Source organism: Rhipicephalus sanguineus, unplaced genomic scaffold (assembly GCF_013339695.2).
Source record: "Rhipicephalus sanguineus isolate Rsan-2018 unplaced genomic scaffold, BIME_Rsan_1.4 Seq10967, whole genome shotgun sequence".
NCBI lineage: Eukaryota > Metazoa > Arthropoda > Arachnida > Ixodida > Ixodidae > Rhipicephalus > Rhipicephalus sanguineus.
Window position 1 is genome coordinate 86,226 of NW_023614315.1, and position 20,859 is coordinate 107,084.

The window sequence follows — 20,859 nt, forward strand, 5'->3', positions numbered from 1 at the left end:
TTGTGTACAGCTTATGTTACCCCCCAGCTCGATGTCTCCATTGCGCTTCGGCTTCCCGTTGCTTCGCAGCTTCGAGATTCGCTTGCCGGCGTTGCCGTTTACGTTCAGCTTCGCGAGCATCCAAAGCGACCTTGCGAAGGAGAGTGCAACGCTTGTAGGCATTGCCGTTTACGTTCAGCTTCGCGAGCATCCAAAGCGACCTTGTGAAGGAGAGTGCAACGCTTGCCGGCGTTGCCGTTTACGTTCAGCTTCACGAGCATCCATAGTGCCCTTGCAAAGGAGAGTGCAACGGGAGCGAGCGTGCGCCACATTATATACGAGCGCACAGCAGTGGCGGAGAGAGAGAAACGGGAGAGGAGAAACAAAGCGGAGGCAGCGCTCACGCCACCTCCTCCACCCCACCTCGCGCTCACGCGAGGAGGGGGGGGGGCAGAATTGGCGCATGCGCTGTGGGGAGCCGACGCGTGAGGGAAGGATGGACACAGCCCCGAGCAAAAGCTGCTTCGCATTTAAAAAGTTGATTCGCGTCCATGGAAGAGCACGCGAACAGTGGGAACTCCTCGACACTTTTCCTCAAATATACTTTGTCCATGGATCTTCATCCAGAAGAGCTTTTTCATCATTCCTTCCACCAGGACATCCGGGTTTGTAATTGCCCTTGTGGTAAATACCCCTTAAAAGACCCTAGCCTTTCGAGCTCGTGAGTGCTAGGGTCTCAATTCAAATTTTTTGCTTGCTTTTTTTTTAATGTCATTTCATTAATACAAGCATGCCTCCTGGTCAAAGCGGCCGCAATTCGGTTTTAATATGCACAGCTGTCAGTGGTGGGCCCGTTGCTGATGGCCTTGGCGTCAGATGGCCCACTGTGAAGCGGTTACACCATGTTACTCGTCCGCCCCTCACTTTCTAGTGTTAATAGCTTACGGTAAAAAAAAATCACAGTTCCGCTTAAGGGCGAAGCAACGCAATGTGATACCAACTAATTGTATTGTTATGCGAATTAAGGCCAGCAGCTAACTCTTTTGGATCTGATCTCGCGTAAATCAACAAACTGCTGTTTTGAGTAAGAGAATATGGCCGTTCCATGGACCGAAGTGGTTTTCATGCTGTCAGTTCTCAAAACGCAAAGTAAGCGTTGAGAACACAGCAAGTTTACGAGCTGTCTCCTGATGCCTCGAGATAGCGACCGTTGAGCGACGCAGCCCCCCCCTCCCCTTGCGTCCCTTCAAGCTCCTTACGAAAGACAGACAGGGTGTTTCCTCACCGTTTGATAAGCAGTCGACGACAGGCCTCGCACGCGTCGTGATGTTATCGCATGTGCCCTCCGCGCGAAGGAGACGGCGGGCTCGTTTCATATTCGCTTCAGCCGCGTTCATCGCCAGAGCTCGTGAGATTTTACTCGCGGGTAGAACGTGTGATGCGCGGGATGATGTTATCAATTCGGACTTTATAAGGAAAGTGCCGGTAACGGCGATGGCAAAAACCCATTAGGAGTGTCCATATAATTGCTATCGCAATAAAAAGAAAAAAAATTGAGGAGCTATTTCACTCAGTGAGTTGAATGACTAGCGAAGCTGTCTAGCGTGGCACAGAGGTAACATAGTGGAGGCCAGTTTGGTATGTAAGACCAGGTTGTTGACAGCCAGGCGGTTAGCGTGCAATAGTAATTGTTTATTGCACTGCTCCCTAGTGGACACTAGGGGGTTTTCGGCATAGCCATATGCAGCTTCCCTGTAAAAGGAAAACGAAGTTTCTTTTATCATGTAGTCCCCACTTGACCCGTTGAACGCACTCACGGACACTTTCACGGAAGCTTGACTTGAAGCGGATCTTCATCTTCCAGGCAACCTGGCACAAGCGCAAATGATAGTCTGGAAGCACTGCGAGAATGCTCTTGCTTCAGCACAGAGAGGCCTCAGAGAGAGGGAAGGGAGTGTTGTTTCCTTTGTTGGCTTTTTAAGGCTAGCTAAGCGACGTCATGTTGCGCCCAGCAATACAATCGATAGAGAAGAAAAAGAACCTGGCTTTCGCCTTGGAGTTGTCTTAGGGGAATGCATTAGGGACAGTGCGACTCTTTAGCGTTGAGGCACTGTTGTACTAACAGCGTTTGTCTATCACGTCTGCTGATAACCACATAGGTGTATTTAGAGAGCTATTTCATAAAATACAACTTTATTGATCCAGTATTCTGTTTATTTGCTAGTGTCAAAAACAGTCGCTGAAAAGGTTATTCTAGAACGCTCAGCTGCATGACGCGCTTATTTGTGCATTATCGAGTGAAATAAGGAATGCTCCTGAAATGATTTTCTCCATCAGATTTGCAATGAATCGAAATATTTCTTGCTCTTCATGAGAGCCCCATAATAATTATTGAGGTGATTGAATGTAAATGCAACTTGCTTCTCCATTGTACTCCAGGATGTGAAATTAGCTGCTCCAGAGTGCTCCCTGATGCAAAATTACCTGCTCCAAAGGGCTCCAAGACGGAAATTTTGGCTGCTCCAAAGTGCTCCAAAATGAAAATTTTGCTACTCCAAAAATTGCTTTAAATCGTAAGTCCCCGGTAGCATCACTGTAAATAATTCTGTGTGGAATGTGCCACTGGAAACACGGCATGCTGCAATACACGAAGAAATAGGTAGCATGGGTTTAGTGGCTTTCCTATTAGAAGGGAAAAACTCACAAACAGTAGTGGAGGCAAAGACCTGTTGGCAGTCTCCTCCATCTAGCAGCAAAAAATGTCAATCTATTCGCTAGCAAATGTGAAAAACACTCCCAGATGACACCCGTATAGCTAACTTCTGCCATGGGGCCTATGGAGGGTTCCCCAAACAATTCAAGTCGAAAATGTTATGCCCTTTAAGGTGAGCTAACCTGACCTTTCTGACACTTGTTTTACGTCGTATGTTTTTACTGGGGGCATGCCAGTAGTAGGCCAAATCAGATACACATAGTGCCACAAATGAATAAACTAGAATCTAAAGTACTTTCTTAATAACAAAGAACCACTAAGATAAGCATTCATGCTTTCTTCAATGACCCTGCTGAAATTTCACCTCTGGTTTTGGGCATCATACAAGTCTTTTGGCGCCCTTACTATTTCTTCTCTGTGTTGATGATTGTTGTTGATTTAAATGTTAGACTATATGTACATGATTGTGTTGTAAATCTGTCAACACAGGCTGATGCAATAGTGAAAGGATGGGTAGATCCCTGTAAGTAACAAGAAGTGCACTATTATGTCTCCAGCCACTTATAGTCCAAAGTTGCTAAAGTTAAAATTTAAAAACTATAAACTGACCCGACGTTTCGGGACCAATTCGCCTTCCTCAGGGGTGACTGTTCGGCCAGCTCCGAAGCTAGCGACTTTTTTGGTGGTGTTCCCCTCTCCATCATCCTTCTTTCCGCCGTTCTTCTTGCTGAAGTGTCTTTTCCACTGGTTCCGTAGACCATGCACGTACACACTCGGTAAGGTTCCAGTTGAGCGGTTAACATTTCCAGGTGTTGTTTGGATATGCCAAGACTCTAAGAACTGTCTTTTTGTGTGGCTGCCTTCCGTGTCGATGACCCGGGCGTCGTCAAAATTGATGCGGTAGTCCATCTTTTCGCTGTGTTCTGCGAGAGCGTTTCACACAGCGTTGAAGCTACGCACGTCGTTTCGATGTTGCCATTTCCTTTCGGGGTAGTTTTTTGTCTCACCAATGTAAGAGGCATCACAGTCCGTGCATGGAACCTCGTAGACTAACCCGGGGAATCTTTCTTTTGGCAACCGGTCTTTTGGCCGTGGCAAGAGTCGCCCGATTGTTGAGACGGGTTTGTGTGCCACCTGGATGCCCTCCTTCCCCAGCACCCTGGACAGTTGCTCGCTGATTCCCGGAACGTATGGGACCGAAATGCGGTAGGAACATTTGGGGGAGGCTTCATTGTTAGTGTCACTCTTTGCAGAAGAATGCAGTTGGGGGGCGCTTTCCCGGTCGTCACGTCGCTGGCGTACTCGACGAATAAAGCTCTTCGGGTACCCATTGTCCATGAGGTCACTGGTGATCGCTTTTTCGTCTTTTCTCCATATTTCTTTGGAGCTGCAGATGGCCCCTGCGCGATTCAGGAGTGTTTTGACCACTGATGTTTTGTGGGCGGTCGGGTGGTTAAAACTCAACTGCAGATATCGTCCGGTGTGGGTAGGTTTTCGGTACACCGAGAAGCTGAAACGTCCTTTCAACCCCGCTTCTTGCCGCTTCACTAGTACATCCAGAAAAGGAAGAACATTGTTCTTTTTACATTCCACGGTGAATTGAATCGCCGGTTCCATCGAATTTAGGTGTGCCAGGAAACTGTCGATGTTAGACTCCTTGATCGCGCAAAAGGCGTCATCCACATATCGCAAAAATATTTTTGGTGGTTCAGTGAATGTGTCCAAAGCTCGTATTTCGATGTGTTCCATCGTCAAGTTTGCCGCTGTGGCTGAAATGGCGGCTCCCATGGCAGTTCGTTCCACTTGTTTGTTGGTAGAATTCACCTCCGACAGAAAAATATGTTGCGTTGAGGCAGAACTTCATCAGACAGCACAGTTCGTCCGTGCTGAGGTTCGTCCTTTCGCTGAGGTTCTCATCCCTCTCCAGGGTGGCTCGGGCAGCTGAGACCATGAGGGGTACGGGCACACTCGTGAACAGAAAAGCTACATCGAATGACATGAGGCTCTCGTCACTGCCAATTGTCACCTCCGACATACGCTGAACAAAATGGGTGGCGTTTCTTACATGTGTGGCTGTCTTCCCCACTAGTGATGACAGGGTCCTGTGTAGACGTTCGGCAGTCGGACAGTTCGGACAGTCCACTTCGGCGGAGAAACCGAAGTGGCGCCGTTGGGCGAGGTGGGCAGTACGCTCAAGCCTGTAGCTGAAAGTTGGTGTGAGCTGTCGAGGGTTGATCGAGCGATGCTCATTCGAGAGCAGCGTGAAGACATCTCGATAAAAGCGCTAATGGAAAGCGTAAAATTGGGAATAAAGAAAAAGAATCTTTCTTTTTATGAGAAATCTGGGCTATTGTATCGTAGCTACACAGATGTACAAGGTCACAAGTACGAGCAACTCTTGATACCGCAAGAGTATCGTCGCCATCTATTGGAACTTGCGCATGAAAATGCGTGGGCAGGGCATCTCAGCTTGAAAAAGACCAAGGCTAGAATTTCCCTTGAGTTTTACTGGCCGAAATGCTGGAAAGATACCGAAGACTTTGTGCGCTCTTGCGACACTTGTCAGAGGGTGGGGAAATCCACGGACAAGTGGAAGGCGCCCATGAAGCTTGTACCAGTTATAACAGAACCTTTTCGGCGCCTAGTAATCGACATTGTTGGGCCCTTGCCGGAGTCAAGGCAAGGTTGTCGATCCATCCTGACGGCCCTCTGTGTAGCAACAAAATTTCCAGAAGCGGTACCCCTTAGGGAGCTCAATTCTCCTCACGTCCTGGACACTCTGCTCTCGATATTCGCGCCTGTCGGGTTTCCTTCTGAAATTCAATGCGACAATGGCAACGTCTTCACCAGTTGCCTTACCTCCACATTTTTGGATAAATGTGGAATCAAGGTGGTGCACAGCTCGATCCATCACCCGCAATCTAATCCGGTAGAGCGTATGCATTCAGTTCTGAAACGTATACTTAGAGCTCTTTGTTATGAGCACAAATGTGACTGGGAAGCATGTGTTCCTCCCGCTATGTTTGCTTTGAGATCTGCGCCTCATGAGAGCACTGGCTTTAGCCCCGCAGAGCTTGTATATGGCCGGAGCTTAAGAACACCACTGCGAGTGCTACGCGAATCCTGGGAGGGATATGATGAGGACCCGAATGTAGTTGCTTATGTTCTCGACCTCCTTCAGAGGCTCGGAAAAACAAAAGATCTTCTGCAGAGCCACATAAAGGCAGCGCAAGTATTGTCGAAAGAATACTACGACAAATCTGCAAAAAAATGTACCTTCGAAGTGGGAAATCAGGTAATGTTGCTGTGGCCTTCCAAGAAGAACAAGCTGGAGGTTCATTGGGAGGGGCCCGCTAAAGTAATATCAAAGCTTTCCGATACCAACTACGAAGTAAAATTAGGAAAGCAGTCTAACAAAATTTATCACAGCAACTTGATGAAACCGTACGTTCAACGTCAGGCGGTCATAAATCTGCTTTTGAATGCTTCAGAGGAGGAAGGAGCAGAAATTCTGACTTCTAGCGATGTAAGCAAAAGGGGTGCAGAGGTAATGTTGGAACAGTTGAACCTGGAGCCAAGGTTAAGTCAAGTCCAGAAGGAGGACTTGAGAAGGATTGTTTCTGAGATTAAAGATGTGTTTGCGGACCGTCCCGAAAAAACCATGGTTATTAAGCACGACATTGAGCTAACATGTGAGGAACCAATCCGTAGCAAGCCATATCGGCAAGGGTGGATCTTTGGCCTTGTTGGTGCGACATATGCAAACGTTAAGCGCAGTACTGAATTGACAAGGACGGGACAGGGCTTGTGTGTGTGTCACTCCCTGTCCCGTCCTTGTCAATTCAGTACTGCGCTTAACGTTTGCATAAGCCATATCGATGTTCCCTTGTGCAGAAGCAGATCATGAAAGATGAAATCGATGGAATGCTTGAGTTGGGAGTCATAGTACCGGGTGAGAGTGACTATACATCTCCTCTAATATTGGTTCAAGTGCCGGGAAAGGATCCTAGGCCATGCATCGATTATCAGCGCCTTAACGCCATAACTCGAGACCGGACTTATCCGATACCAAATCTATTGGAAAGGGTGGAAACAGTGTCACAGTCAAACTACATTTCTACGCTGGACCTCGTGCGAGGTTATTGGCAGGTCCCCCTTAATATAATAATATCTGGGGTTTAACGTCCCAAAACCACGATATGATTATGAGAGACGCCGTAGTGGAGGGCTCCGGAAATTTCGACCACCTGGGGTTCTTTAACGTGCACCTAAATGCACGTTAAATGACCACCGTGGCGGAGCAGGTTCCCCTTACCGAGCGTGCTAGCCGATATGCCGCGTTCGTTTCTCCATTCGCAACGTATCGTCCTTTTATGCTCAGTTTTGGGCTGAAAAATGCGCCGTATTGCTTTTCGAGTCTAATGGACCGCGTTCTTAATGGCCTGTCTGAGTTTGCACTGCCGTATCTCGACGATGTCGCCATCTTCTCGAACAGCTGGGAAGAACATGTCGAACATTTACGAGTCTTGCTGAACAAGTTGAAAGAAGCGGGTCTTACAGCGAAACCTGCTAAATGTCACCTAGGATGAGGCGAGGTGTCTTACCTAGGACACGTCGTGGGGCGTGTCCGGTGTAGACCTTCAGAGATCAAGGTAGCCGCCGTCGTGAACTATCTACGACCAACCACAAAGTCTGAGATAAGGGCTTTCTTAGGGTTAGTGGGATACTGTCAGCATTATGTGCAAAATTACTCTACCATTGCCAGCCTCCTAACTGATGCACTTCGGAAGGCGGAGCCAGTTAAAGTGACATGGGACTCTGAAAAAGAGAATGCGTTTTGCAAGCTGAAACAAGCCTTAGGTGAAAAACCCATTCTCATGGCGCTTGACTTTTCGAAGGGCTTTATCATTCAGTGCGACGCGAGTGATCGCGGCATGGGAGCTATACTGTGCCAAGATGGCAGTGGTCACGAAAGACCAGTTTTGTATTTAAGCCGAAAATTGAGCTGCAGGGAAGAGGCGTATAGTACCTCTGAAAAGAATGTGCCTGCCTCATGTGAGCCGTTCAAAAGCTGGCCTATTATGTCTCCGGTTCCAAGTTTGGGGTCGAAACGGACCGCTGTCCTCAACCTGGTTGTATAACATGTCGTCCAAACGCGGCTGATTACTGAGGTGGAGCATGATACTCCAACAGCACAACTTAATAATAACGACTGAAACTGCACTAAAAACACAAAGACAAAGACGAGGAAAACAGGACTCGAGTTGTGCCAACCGCTTGTGAATAAAACCAAGGTTTTGTTTAGTCACAAGGACCGGTGCACATGCGAGTTGTTCGAGGCTTTCAAGATTAACATTACACGGGGGTGTATAAGTGAACCTTCCATATCTCTTGCCGATTGTGAGCTGAAATATTTAGGTGCCACTTTGTGACGTAGACATATCTGTGTCCAATGATCTTATTTCGTCAAATGTTAACTGTGTATATATGTCGTCCTTCAAACATTAAACATTCAGTTGTGAGTCTGCACGAGTCCTGTTTTCCTCGTCTTTGTCTTTGTGTTTTTAGCGCAGTTTTAGTCGTCATTATGAATCTAAACCAACTAGCCCGACTTGGTGCTCACTTAATAATAGTATAATAAAGAAAACAGCTGACCTAGAAAGCATAGTTGCCGCTCACAGCCCCCATGTAATAGTTGGGTAATTCCACGCCAACTGTCCCAGTCGGGGCGCTCGAGATAAATCAATTTCTCCAAAAAAATCTGAAAAAATTACGCACGTACAGGCATTACTTCTGAAGTATTTTCCCAAAATATTTTCAGCGGCAAAATTTTTTCGGGCACGTGAGCGCCATTTCAACTTCTCGATTTGGTGGAAAACCACGTACGAAAGAAAAATTCGCTATAAATGAACCCTTTCACGCATTCATTCGAAACTTGCTTTTTTGTGTTTTTAGAGCATCGCGCTTTTATTATAGGACTGTTGCTTAGAGTACCTTTACATTTTTCACTCCTTAGCGCTTAGGTAAAATTGAGTAAATTGCAGCATTTTCAGGAATATTTTTACAAAAGACGATTGTAGACCAAATACGTCAATTATTTTTATAGAACTCTCCATAAAACGCACTATCTTTTAAAGTTTTTGTTTTGCCTGTGTGCAGCGCACAGGCCCTAAAATAAAATCCTGAACTTGGAAAAAATGCTACATTGGCCTATGTTCAGGCGTCTGTAGCACCCCAAGGTGGTCCAAGAAAAAATAAGCAGAAAAGCGCATACGATTGAGTATCATAACGACTTTGTCCACATAAAGTTTAATCGAAGTAGTTATTGTTTTAGTCAAGAAAAATTTTTTTGAAGTTTAGTCCCACCATTGCATTAGTTTGCTATGGGGGCAATACAAACCGACTGAACTTACTGCATAAAAAAAGAGGTAGTGTATTCGTAGCACATGGTTTTCAGTTCCTTTTGTTAGTACTTTATAATGTATATTACATATCAAGGACATATTAAGCAGAGGTAAAAATATAACAATACCATTGGTTTAGATGCCAAAATTCCCCAATAATGCATTGCGTTACTTATTGCATGTGGCTCTGAGAATCAAGTGGCGTCAAAATAAGTAAAGTCTCAAAGTTCATGTAAACCGGATAAAGGAGGCGTGAACGCGGCCATTTATAGCGGATCCAAATGAAGTTCATCTATGTATTCCGCAATGAACGGCGCATAATGTGACGACGCGCCGTGTGAGTATACGCGGCGCGTCCGTCGTCCGCGACACTACGCACGGGATATGCCAAGCTATTTTTCACATCTTTATTTGGATGGTTGCAGGCTGCAGATTTTGGTTAAAGTAGAATTTGCCTGTCTGGTAACATCCACTGTTTTACAGCTGTTATAAGATCATAACAGCCTATATTTCTGGCGCAGTTGTCCGGCGGCGGCGCCGCCTCCGGTGTGCGTAAACAATGCAATAAGTAACGCGATTCATTATTGGGGAATTTTGGCATCTAAACCAATGGTATTGTTATATTTTTACCTCTGCTTAATATGTCCTTGATATGTAATATACATTATAAAGTACTAACAAAAGGAACTGAAAACCATGTGCTACGAATACACTACCTCTTTTTTTATGCAGTAAGTTCAGTCGGTTTGTATTGCCCCCATAGCAAACTAATGCAATGGTGGGACTAAACTTCAAAAAATTTTTTCTTGACTAAAACAAAAACTACTTCGATTAAACTTTATGTGGACAAAGTCGTTATGATGCTCAATCGTATGCGCTTTTCTGCTTATTTTTTCTTGGACCACCTTGGGGTGCTACAGACGCCTGAACATAGGCCAATGTAGCATTTTTTCCAAGTTCAGGATTTTATTTTAGGGCCTGTGCGCCGCACACAGGCAAAACAAAAACTTTTAAAGATAGTGCGTTTTATGGAGAGTTCTATAAAAATAATTGATGTATTTGGTCTACAATCGTCTTTTGTAAAAAAAATTCCTGAAAACGCTGCAATTTACTCAATTTTACCTAAGCGCTAAGGAGTGAAAAATGTAAAGGTACTCTAAGCAACAGTCCTATAATAAAAGCGCGATGCTCTAAAAACACAAAAAAACAAGTTTCGAATGAATGCGTGAAACGGTCCATTTATAGCGAATTTTTCTTTCGTACCTGGTTTTTCCCCATATCGAGAAGTTCAAATGGTGCTCACGGGCCCGAAAAATTTTTGCCGGTCAAAATAGTTTGGGAAAATACTGTAGAACTAATGCCTATATGTACGTAATTTTCTCAGATCTTTTTAGAGAAATTAATTTTTGTCGAGCGCCCCGGCTGGGACAGTTGGCATGGAATGACCCAGTTATTACAGAAACGTGGCTGCATGGCGACATACCTAAGTGACTCGGAAGTCGTACCGCATGGATACCGTATCTACCGCAAGGACCGCGACTCCCGCGGCGGCGGCGTTGCTATTTTGTACATGGACTCGTTGCACATTACAAGACTGCCAGATATTACCAGCATTGAATGCGTATTGGTGAAAGTTCACTTCGAGGTCTTCCATTTGGTAATTGCTGGATTTTACCGCCCCCTGAACAGTGACGGCACATTTTTTGAGGCACTTAACGAATTCGTGTGCACGAACCGTGCTTCTAACCTTGTACTAATTGGAGATTTTAACATTCTGCTAATTAACTGGGATCGTGATTTTCCTGAAGCACTCTGTGCTTCAGCTGAGCCGCTCGTAGACATTGTTTTATTACACCGCCTATCACAACTACTAAAAACACCTACAAGAATACAAGGTGATAGTCAATCAATTTTGGATCTCTTTATTATTAGTGACAGTGTTCTTGATCGTGACCCGAGTGTGGACATATATAAAGGTATCTCATACCACAAGCTGCTGTGCTTAAATCTCAAGGTGAAATTCCGATCAAGGCTGACAAAAAGAGTGTATTGTTCCGGTGTTCTCACGTGCTAATGATGTTGATATTTTGGATGATCTAGATAGTTATTTCTCTTTGTTTATCTCGTTTTACGAATCAGATGCCTCTGTTGAACATATGTGGTGCTTTTTTAAAAACCTGGTATTGACTTTTGTGAAAAAGTTTATCCCACACAAACGACACTCGCTGTGTACACATAATCCATGGATGACGAAAGAGATTGCACGTCACCAGCGTAGGTTAAACAGAGCGAAAAGGCAATACAGACGGTATCCATGCTCAAGTGGTTCAGATAAGATATCGGAGTTACGCGAACAACTAAAGAACAGCATTAAAAAGGTAAAAGATTTTTACGAACACATTCATCTTAAAAACTTCCTTAAAACTTCACCAGAAAAATTTTGGCGACACATTTCGCCAAAGAAGAAAGACCCGCCTACTCTATTGGTCGATGGTGTCCTTGCGACAGATAACGCAGTAATTGCCGAAGCGCTTAATGCTTATTTTGGTTCCGTGTTTCTCGTTGACGATGGTCGTACACCGGAATTTAGCAAATTTGATCTCAGTGAACCTATTGATAATGTGTCTATATCTGAAGAAGGCATACTAGCACTACTGCTAAAATTAGATGACAAGAAATCACCAGGCATAGATGGTATACCAAATGCATTTTTAAAGCGTTATGCGGAATGGTGTTCGAAATATCTATGTCTGTTATTCAAGAAATCCTTGTCTAATGTAAATCTTCCATGTGACTGGAAGTACGCAAAAATCACGCCAATCCCTAAAAGAAGCGCACCATCAAATCCGTCATCATACAGGCCGATTTCCTTATTATGCACATGCGCGAAGGTACTAGAGCACATAATTTTTAAACATATTTAAAGTTTTCTTGAAAACAAATGCTTAAAGGGATACTGAACAAAATTTTCGCCGCCGAGATAAATGGCCAAATTGAAAGATTGGGTGCTGAAATTTGTTGAAACAACCTTCATTTCAGCCAGAGACTAGCAGAAAATAATGAATTTAATGCATTTTTCGTAAATTGGCGCGTCTAGCGGCCGAAACGCGAACTAGAGAGGAAGTGACGCGAAACTCGGCGGATACTGACTCGCCAACCGTGTTCGCTGCAAAATCGCAAGCCGCCACCCGCTGCTGCGCATAGCAGCGCGTCTCTCTCAAAACGTGTTCTCACCATCGGGAAGGTGTTCTTGAGAGGAGAGGTGGAGAAAGGAAAGTGGCAGGGCAGGAGAGAGCGTGCTGGTTGCCCCCCTCTTGCTGGAGCATTCGACGTCACGGCCGTGGACAAGCGCACTGCCGTGCAGCCGCCGCGCTCTCACAATCCACTAAAAATACGGCCAACTGCTCGAAATTACGCGAAATAAACGCTGTTTATAGGAACAGTCGTGTCGTCCGAGTCGAATGCAAGTGTTTTCGTAGCTTTTTCAAATTTTTGTTCAGTATCCCTTTAATTGGTTCCTTCCAGCATGGCTTTCGCCGTGGTTACTCTACAGTCACCCAGCTTATCAAAACTGTCTATGACCTAGCAGCAGCCCTAGACAGACATAACCAGGTCGACATAATATTTCTTGACTTCGAAAAGGTATTCGACCGAGTCTCACATCGAAAATTATTATTGAAGTTAGAGCCAATACTCAAGAACAACATATTACTAGCTTGGATAGAAGCCTACCTCTCATGTAGACGTCAAGTCGTGGCCATTGACAATGTAACTTGACGCGCCATTTCAGTCCTTTCAGGTATCCCACAAGGGTTATCATGATAATAAACTTATTGATTGATTGATTGAAGGGTCTGTTCTTGGTCCCCTATTTTTTCTCATATACATCAGTGACATCGTTCAGAACATTCCCGTTAAAATGAGGCTTTTTGCTGATGATTGTATTATATACTGGGAAATTACCACACCCCATGACCAGGTTACATTAAATAAATCTTTGGACCTATTCAAACATGGTGCATAGACTGGCAAATGACCATAAACAAAAAGAAAACTGTGGCAGTGACAATTAGTCACAAAAAGGATCCTATAACGTTTCCTTACTGTTTTGATAATGAACCTCTTGCAGTAGTAACTAACTATAAGTATCTGGGAGTCATCATCTCTCACGATCTCAGATGGAACGACCACATTGACTACGTACATGGGAAGGCGATGAAAAAACTCGTATACTTAAGGAGGCATTTGAGTAAGTCTCCAGCAGAAGTTAAGCTATTAGCCTATTAAACATTTATTCGGCCACTCCTGGAATACTGTGCAGCTGTTTGGGATCCATACACAAAAAGAAACATTTTAATATTAGAAAAAATACAGAGGAAATCAGTTAGGTTTATCCGATAAACAAGTATAGCTGGGAGGCATCAGTAACATCTCTTCTAGAAACGGCTGAGCTCGAGAAATTAGCAATTCGTCGATACCGCGAGCGAATGAAACTCTTTTATCTCCTTTATCATGGACAGCTAGGTATCAAAAAGGATACATATCTAAAAGACGCTCACCGGCGGTCTACTTGGTCCCATCATACTAAAAAAGTAGCCGAGTTTTGTAGTCACACCAACATGCTCCAGATTCTTTTTTCCCGAGAACAGCAACCAATTGGAATTCCCTCCAGTCAACTGTGGTGGAATGTCAGTCGCTATCATCATATGTACAGGCCCTTCAATCCATAATAAATACCTCTGACGTAGTTTTACATGAACCCCGACCCGACGCTTTTTTTTTTTCCAAATGTCTTTGCCTGACACTCAGTTTTTCCATATGTTTTTGCATCCATGTTTTCACTAGTTATTTCAATATGTTGCTGCTTTGCTTGTATGAGTTTGTTGTGTGTATATATATATATATATATATATATATATATATATATATATATCTTTTTCCTATTATTTTAATTCAAGGTTTTTTATTGATGTTCACTTGTGGCATTTCTCTACATGTATTCACTAACAAAGGTTTTTGTTATTATTGCCGCAATGCCTCATATGTGTTTATTGTAATTATTTCTTTTTTATTTACTTGTACCCACTCCTGCCTAAGGTCTGAAGATCAGACCGGCAGTATTGTAATAAATAAATAAATAAATAAAATAAATAACTTGAACGTTCGTTACAAGAAAAGGAAAGCTAAACGCGAACGCAGACGCACTGAGTCGCGCGTTCTAATCAGTGCTGTCTTCGGCTATCCTTTCGATTTTTCGCTGTTAGATTGGGGCAACATTTTTTCCTCATTGCGGCCTCGGCTGAGCGCTCCCGCCCTGAGTGATCTCAAGGGGTCAACTTTATTTTGTATTCCGTTTCATTGTGTTTGTTGCACGTGTAATAGTTTGAGTTCTGCTTTTAAGAGTTTTGGTGTCCCACATGTGCCTCTTGATATAGAGGGACCAAAATTTCGATAGACACGTAGCTAGGAATATATTATGCTATTTAGGTCTGGTGTTCTGTCAGGTGACCAAGGGCACTTGCTTGTGCCGTGTGTTGTCTGTTGTCGGACCGTTCTTGACAAGTTGCAGAACGATCAACCAGTGCTGATGCCAAAGATCGTCAGAAGAAACGAGCAAACCTAGTCAACACATCTTGGCGACAAGCCACTGGATCTGGGATCCGGCCTGGCGAATAGGATCTGTTCACAGAACGAAGCGTAGAGCCACATGTCCCCCATGGCACTGGAGGTGAACCTGGATGGACCTGGCGAGCGAGCATGCCGGCATCCGAGCCACGTGGAAGCAGCTCGTCTTTCCGGCGCGTTGTCTGGCGGCGGGGGTGCTGTTATGCCAGGGCTCCCAAACCAAACTTCCTTGCTTCGGCAAGGCATTCAAGCTGGTAGAACGTCTGGACGCAAGTGGCGTCAACATCGATAGACTGCCTGATGCAACCCGCGTCAACACCAGCAAGGTGCTTGATGCAACGAGTGCCAACCAAGGCGGGAGTTTCATGCAACCCCCGGCAACTCCTGCGATGCGCATGACGCAACCGACGGCAATTCCTCACGCAACGTGCGGCAAGCCCCCTCGTCCACGGATCAGATTCCAGCCAGCGACCAACGGCGGTTCCTGATTGGAGGCTTCGAACTGCTGGCTGATGTAAGGGATCCTAGGGCTATAAAGGAACCAAGCTGCGCGGGGAGACTGGGAAAAGCGAACGAAGAAATCCCGGGTCGTCGTCACACCTCTGTGTAAGCCCAATAAGCTGTCGGCCCCAGTGCTGAATATGTAATGCCTCTGTTTATATGTATATAAATTTGCCTTACCTCACCGTCGCCTTGATCGCTTTGTCTATCAGCTCTGCGCAGATGCAGCCGCAAGCTGAGACACCCGAAACCCAGCAAGGGGTTATCAAGCTGGAAAGCAAGGGCCCTTGCTCTCTCCTCATAGGGCTTCCGGTACAGCTGTTGCATGCCTCAGTCACTGCCTATGTGTGGACGACATCACCGTCTGAACTTCACCTGGGTCCTCATCTCACCACCAGCCAACTGCACATCCTCATCTTGTCGCCACCTAGTTGATTTAATCTGGGCTTCGGGCCTTGCCAGGAACGAAGCCGCTCATGACACTGTCCGAGAAATCATCCGTCATCAGAGCAGCTACCCTCCCGACGAGCCCAGCGGGCTGAGGCAATTGAGTCCTGGCGCAGCCACGCGAAAGACAGAATAATCACATATGGTGAAATTCTTATGCGTTACCATAGAGCAAGATTAAGGTACCCACCCCCTGACAAGTCACTAAATAAGCACCAGTGGACAACATGGCAGTTATTAAAGACACATACATTCCCCATATCCACGCAGTATAGTCACATCTACCCTGACGTTTATTATACCACTATGCAAAGCTTGCAGGGCGGCTCACACCAACCTCGACCACATTATCTGGGCATGTCCCGCAGCAACACACACTATTAAACGTAGCACCAACCCTACATTTAAGATCACCACATTCGAGCAGTGGGAGGCTATGAACCAACTCTGGGCAGTCCAGCTGGCCGCCATGGCTCAAGGTCTGGCCTGAGGAAGGGGGGCTAGCCTCCCTTGACAAGAACACATAAAGTTTCGTCCCTCTTAGAAGTGGCTGGATAGGTCTCAATTAAAAAGATAGGTGCACAATCTCTGTGATGTGCTAGCAGCCATCATCCACGTAATGGGCCATAGCAGTGTTATACGGAACTAGTTCCTTTTGGGAGTAACGCCACCGTTTCATTAAAGATTGGTGGAACGGTAACAGTAACTTGTTACGTTTACGAAGGAACAGCGTTTCTTTTATTCTGTAAATCTTCCATGGCATTGAACAGGCACACATACGCAGCACATCACACAGAGAAGGGCAAATGGGCGACCGCGTGTGGCGCAAAAAGCTGCCACTCTCCTTTCATTTCAGACGCTGTATCCTGGTTTTCACTTGAAGATGCCAGGGGCCCATGGAAGTGCGCAGCGCTGAGACTGACCATGGGTTGAAGGGATAGCTATTTTTTTTTCGTTTTGTCTGAGCCAGTCGGACAGACACCGAGGGCCGTTCTGGAGGCTGGACACATCGTGGAGAACATTTACATGACATTTGAGAATCATAGAACCCTGTTGTTGTCAGGCCGCTGGTAGGAAAGGTTGCGCTATTCTTTTTTGACCTTGCTGGCTTTCTTTTTCGGCCAACGTGAGAGTCGCTTTTTATCTTTTCTGGCTGGTTCTGCTACGTGTCCCCCAGGCCTTGTCAGCATGGGGAAAAGGGTGGGGGTTTCAGGCGCCGAACTACAAGAGGCGCCTGTGCGTGATTCCGCGAAGTCTTCAAGCGCTACAGATAGCAGAGCCTTGGCCGCAGGATGGAAATGTACAGGGTGGCAGAGCGAATCTGGTGTTTGACTCATGAGGGATAGAGGAACCCGCCACAACGCTCACGGCTGCAGAAAGTGAATGTGCCTACGTGTTAACCACCGAAACACGGCACGGTGGCCTCCCGCTGCTCATGAACTGGCTAGTTTACCGACCCCAATGTAACACTTTGGGGTTTTGGGTCAGTGAAGTTACACTTTGGTTTGGTCCAGTTCCTGGGAGCGTCTTGTCGCTAAATGCAAGTTTTCAAGTGTTTTGATGTCTACTGTGGCTCCCAATACAGTAAAACGCCTTTATTACAAAGTGCTTGGGACCTTCTAAATGGTTGTACATGGTAATGCTTGCAATATAGCTGGCGCACATAAGGCATCCTTCATTATACAGGCCATTTTGTTGTAGAAGCATTCTCTGTAGAGGTGTTTGAATATTTATGATGCTTGATCACACTCAGTTGGAAACTTGAAGTATTTGTGAAATATTGAAAAGTTGCTCTCGAACTGTGCAGCTGTGGGGCGACCAGCGGCAGCTGCCCCCTCTGGCATCCCGGTGTTTCCCCTTGGCTTATCTGGTCTCTCAAGATGTGCTGCGCAGTGGGTGAGATACTCCTGTTCACACCTGTGCATAATGAAACAAAGAAATTGACTGTGTGGTCGACATTGACTCTCTCCTGTGTGCCCTGTCAGTGGTGCGAAATCCACTCTCTAGCATTCAGTAGTGCAGCCGGTCTGCGAATACAAGAGACGTGTTTTTATACAGTCGTAATGGTGCACTACGCGTCACATGCCAACCTCCGCGTGCCGCACGTAATTTAAATCAGCTGCATGTATCGAGGTACTTTCTTCTGTTAATTGCTTCTTTCGGCGATATGAAGGGGCCAAGGCAGTACAGGCACATGTTGGGACAAGGTGACCTTTTCACTGTACACAAATGCTTCAAGGAAACTTGTCACATCATTCGTGAAAGTAGCTTGTTGTCGGGCGCATCATACTTGAAACGTCGTGTTTCAGTGAGTTTCCGCGACATACTTTTTATTTTCGTGCCTGCCTATTGCTTACTGTGTGTGTGTGTAAGGTGCTTCTTGAAAAGCGTTCAGACTGCACTCACATTTTGTAGCATTGTGTGCCATTTTGCGAGTTGCGGTCTGGAGAGGTTTCCGGCATGCCGTTTCACCAATGCCCTGTTGATGAGGAATTATGTGCCAAGTAGCGGAAGAACATTTTTTGGGACGATGACCAGTGCATCCTCGCATTATTGTTTGCAATAAGAATTTTATTTTGAGTTACCATGTTAGTTAACTAATTGGCCCTTATCTTATTTATCGTTTTTATGCCACTTTCATTTTTTGACAGACTTTTTCTGAATGCAGAGAAACTTGAGTGTCACTCGATGCTAGTAAGCTCACTAGTAAGTGAGAAACAAGGAGATCTCCTTGGTTAAAGAGAAGCAACCTTTTCACCATCTCAGCTTAAAAGTAAAAACAAAAAATGGTATGTGTCTAGCGGAAGAGCCTTGGAAGCTGGAGTTGTTCACTTTGCTGCACCTAGTCTTTATTTGATGCGCACCACCATAATTACTGCAGGCCTGCTCTATTCTGGGCTGCTTACGAAATAAAAGGAGCTGATGCTGACAACTGGTGGCTCATGTAGAGCTGCGGCGCACCAACACAAATGGCCCACTGTTTGTAGCACGTTTGCCGCAGACCTAAAAATTCTGATTATAAATGCTTGACGGTGTTTTCCGCATTACCATTCCGTGATTAGAAAACAGGTGCGATAAAAATTGGCTGTCGGAGGTGATATAGCCTAGGGCATGGAATCAATGCCCTAGGATTGCACACGATTAGCTGGCATAGCACAGAGTGCACACCTTACATTAATGCCACCTAAAATCGTGCCATACTATTGACGAATGTTTTGAGACTTGTTGTTTTGGTTAGTGCGTATTGTCGGTACAGAAAGGCCTGATTGACTGGTGCAGGACTGTGTTCCTGGGTTTCTTGTCTGGAGCGCAGTGGCTACTGTCTTATGTGGCTGAGCCGGATCGATTGCGTGAACTCCCTCCCCTTTGCTTCTACCGGCTGCAGTGGTGGTTCTTTGTGCCAGGTCAACCCTTGCGCCTGGTGAGTTTGTCTCTGGGAAGCTGGTCACACCGGCCCCTCCCTGAGAGATGCTTTTCAAGTTGTTACCAATGCTAGAAGCCTTTCCTTATTTTTTGGATACCTTGGCTAGGTGCCGAATGCTCTGTGTACTAAACAGTCTCTATTTGTTGCCATAAAAACCTCTCTGCTTGATCACGTAACATTGTGTGAAGGGTTGCCTAAACGTCATTTCACAAGTCTTCGAAACACAAATGCTTTTCATGATGCGACAGCACAGCAAGCTAGCTCAAATTAGGTGATGGCACTCATACAGTTCTACCTGCATCATACTTTATCCAGGACAAATATTTTGCTTAAGTCGTAGCGTTGTGGCACACTGGTTGACACCCGACGTTCAGCTGGAATGCTAAAGCTTTGCTTACTATAGATTACCACAGTGCGCTGAACATGCCTTTCTTTGTGCCCTTTGTGTGCCAGAGGACTTGGTCAGTGCAGCATCAAACTGAAAATGTGGTAACGGGCACTCAGGTTCAACAAAATTGATTTTTTCGTTTGTGTTTCTGAAATTGCCTCTTTTCAGACTGCTCTGTTATTGGCTGATCTTTTGCAGCCCCTTATATCGAAAGAGAATTCGTCACCGGCTACACTCAGCATAAATGATTGAATTTAATTTGACAAAGCTTCAATATAGCAAAGTGGCTTGGTTACGTTGAGATTTAACTATATACACACTAACCACCAAGTACAAATTTGAGTCTCTTCACATGCACCATTGCTACCAACAAAGGAATAAATTAGGGTGCCTAAACTAAACACTCTAAGGCCGTTTTTTCTTTTGATGCTTAGGCATTCGAAGCCTCATTATGAGCGAATAGTACAGAAAAACATATGTTAGTTTTCTATCGGTGATTGTAGCACTTCCTAATGTTAAATAAAGAAGAAAAACAAGAAAGCAGGGGGAAAAAGAACAACAAATTTAAAAACTGAAGGTTTCACAGGAATTGAACCCATGTTGTTATTTTTTCTCGCTGCTGACGAGAAGCAACACCACGTTTCAGTGCTCCAGTGATTGCTCATGATGCTGTGTTTACGTTTGCCATTCCTAAGAAATATGGCATTAGCACTCCTCACCGAGAACAGCACTGTTTCGCACCATGCTAGTTTAACCATTTCCCTAGCGAGTTTTTTTACCAAGAATGATACAGAAAATACCGATTTTTTTTGTTTGCCTTGTCACACTCAACGATCGGCAACCACGTTCACCACACAACCCTTTAATCACCCGCGCCACATGTCCGACTTCTTACGTCCCTCTCTGTCTCTCTTCACTCGTTTTCCCGTGCGCACACGCACGCCCTCTCACTGTTCACTTAACACTCGCGCCATCTAGTTCCTGTCCTGGCAAGTGCACACAGCCTCCTAGACCCACAGCCAACACACGCGCACTCTTCGCTCCCTTTCATCTCTCACAACTCTACCCCTCCTTGAATCGTGAATCCAGGATGGAACGCAGAAGTAATGGTTTGTGGTACAGCACCAACTGATTAGCATGGGCAATGGTTCGACTAGGTCCTGTAGCTGGGTCACTCAGGATGACGTCATTTTTATCATGTGCTTGAGCACACGATAAGGTCCACCTCGCCACGGTGCCAACTTGGCCGAAACACCCTTGGCTGCATCACTCCAGGTGTGAGAGCACAGGGTCTTTAATGGCTGTCCATGACGGTCGTAACTTGACCTGCCAGGCAGCTGCTTCTTAGCATACCTCAGGGCTTCTCCAAGGCACTGCC

The 20,859-nt window shown here is 45.5% G+C and overlaps 1 protein-coding gene across 4 annotated transcripts in view; it reads left to right on the top strand.

Moving 5' to 3' along the window:
* Window positions 1-20,859, top strand: part of LOC119376133 (uncharacterized) — a 302,522-nt gene that overhangs the window by 22,951 nt on the left and 258,712 nt on the right. For all 4 annotated transcript variants that reach the window (XM_037646065.2, XM_049411363.1, XM_037646066.2 and 1 more), the window contains exons 3-4: window positions 17,477-17,565; window positions 18,949-19,090. In XM_037646065.2, coding sequence (XP_037501993.1) covers window positions 17,477-17,565; window positions 18,949-19,090 — 231 coding nt within the window. The remainder of the gene's footprint in view (window positions 1-17,476; window positions 17,566-18,948; window positions 19,091-20,859) is intronic.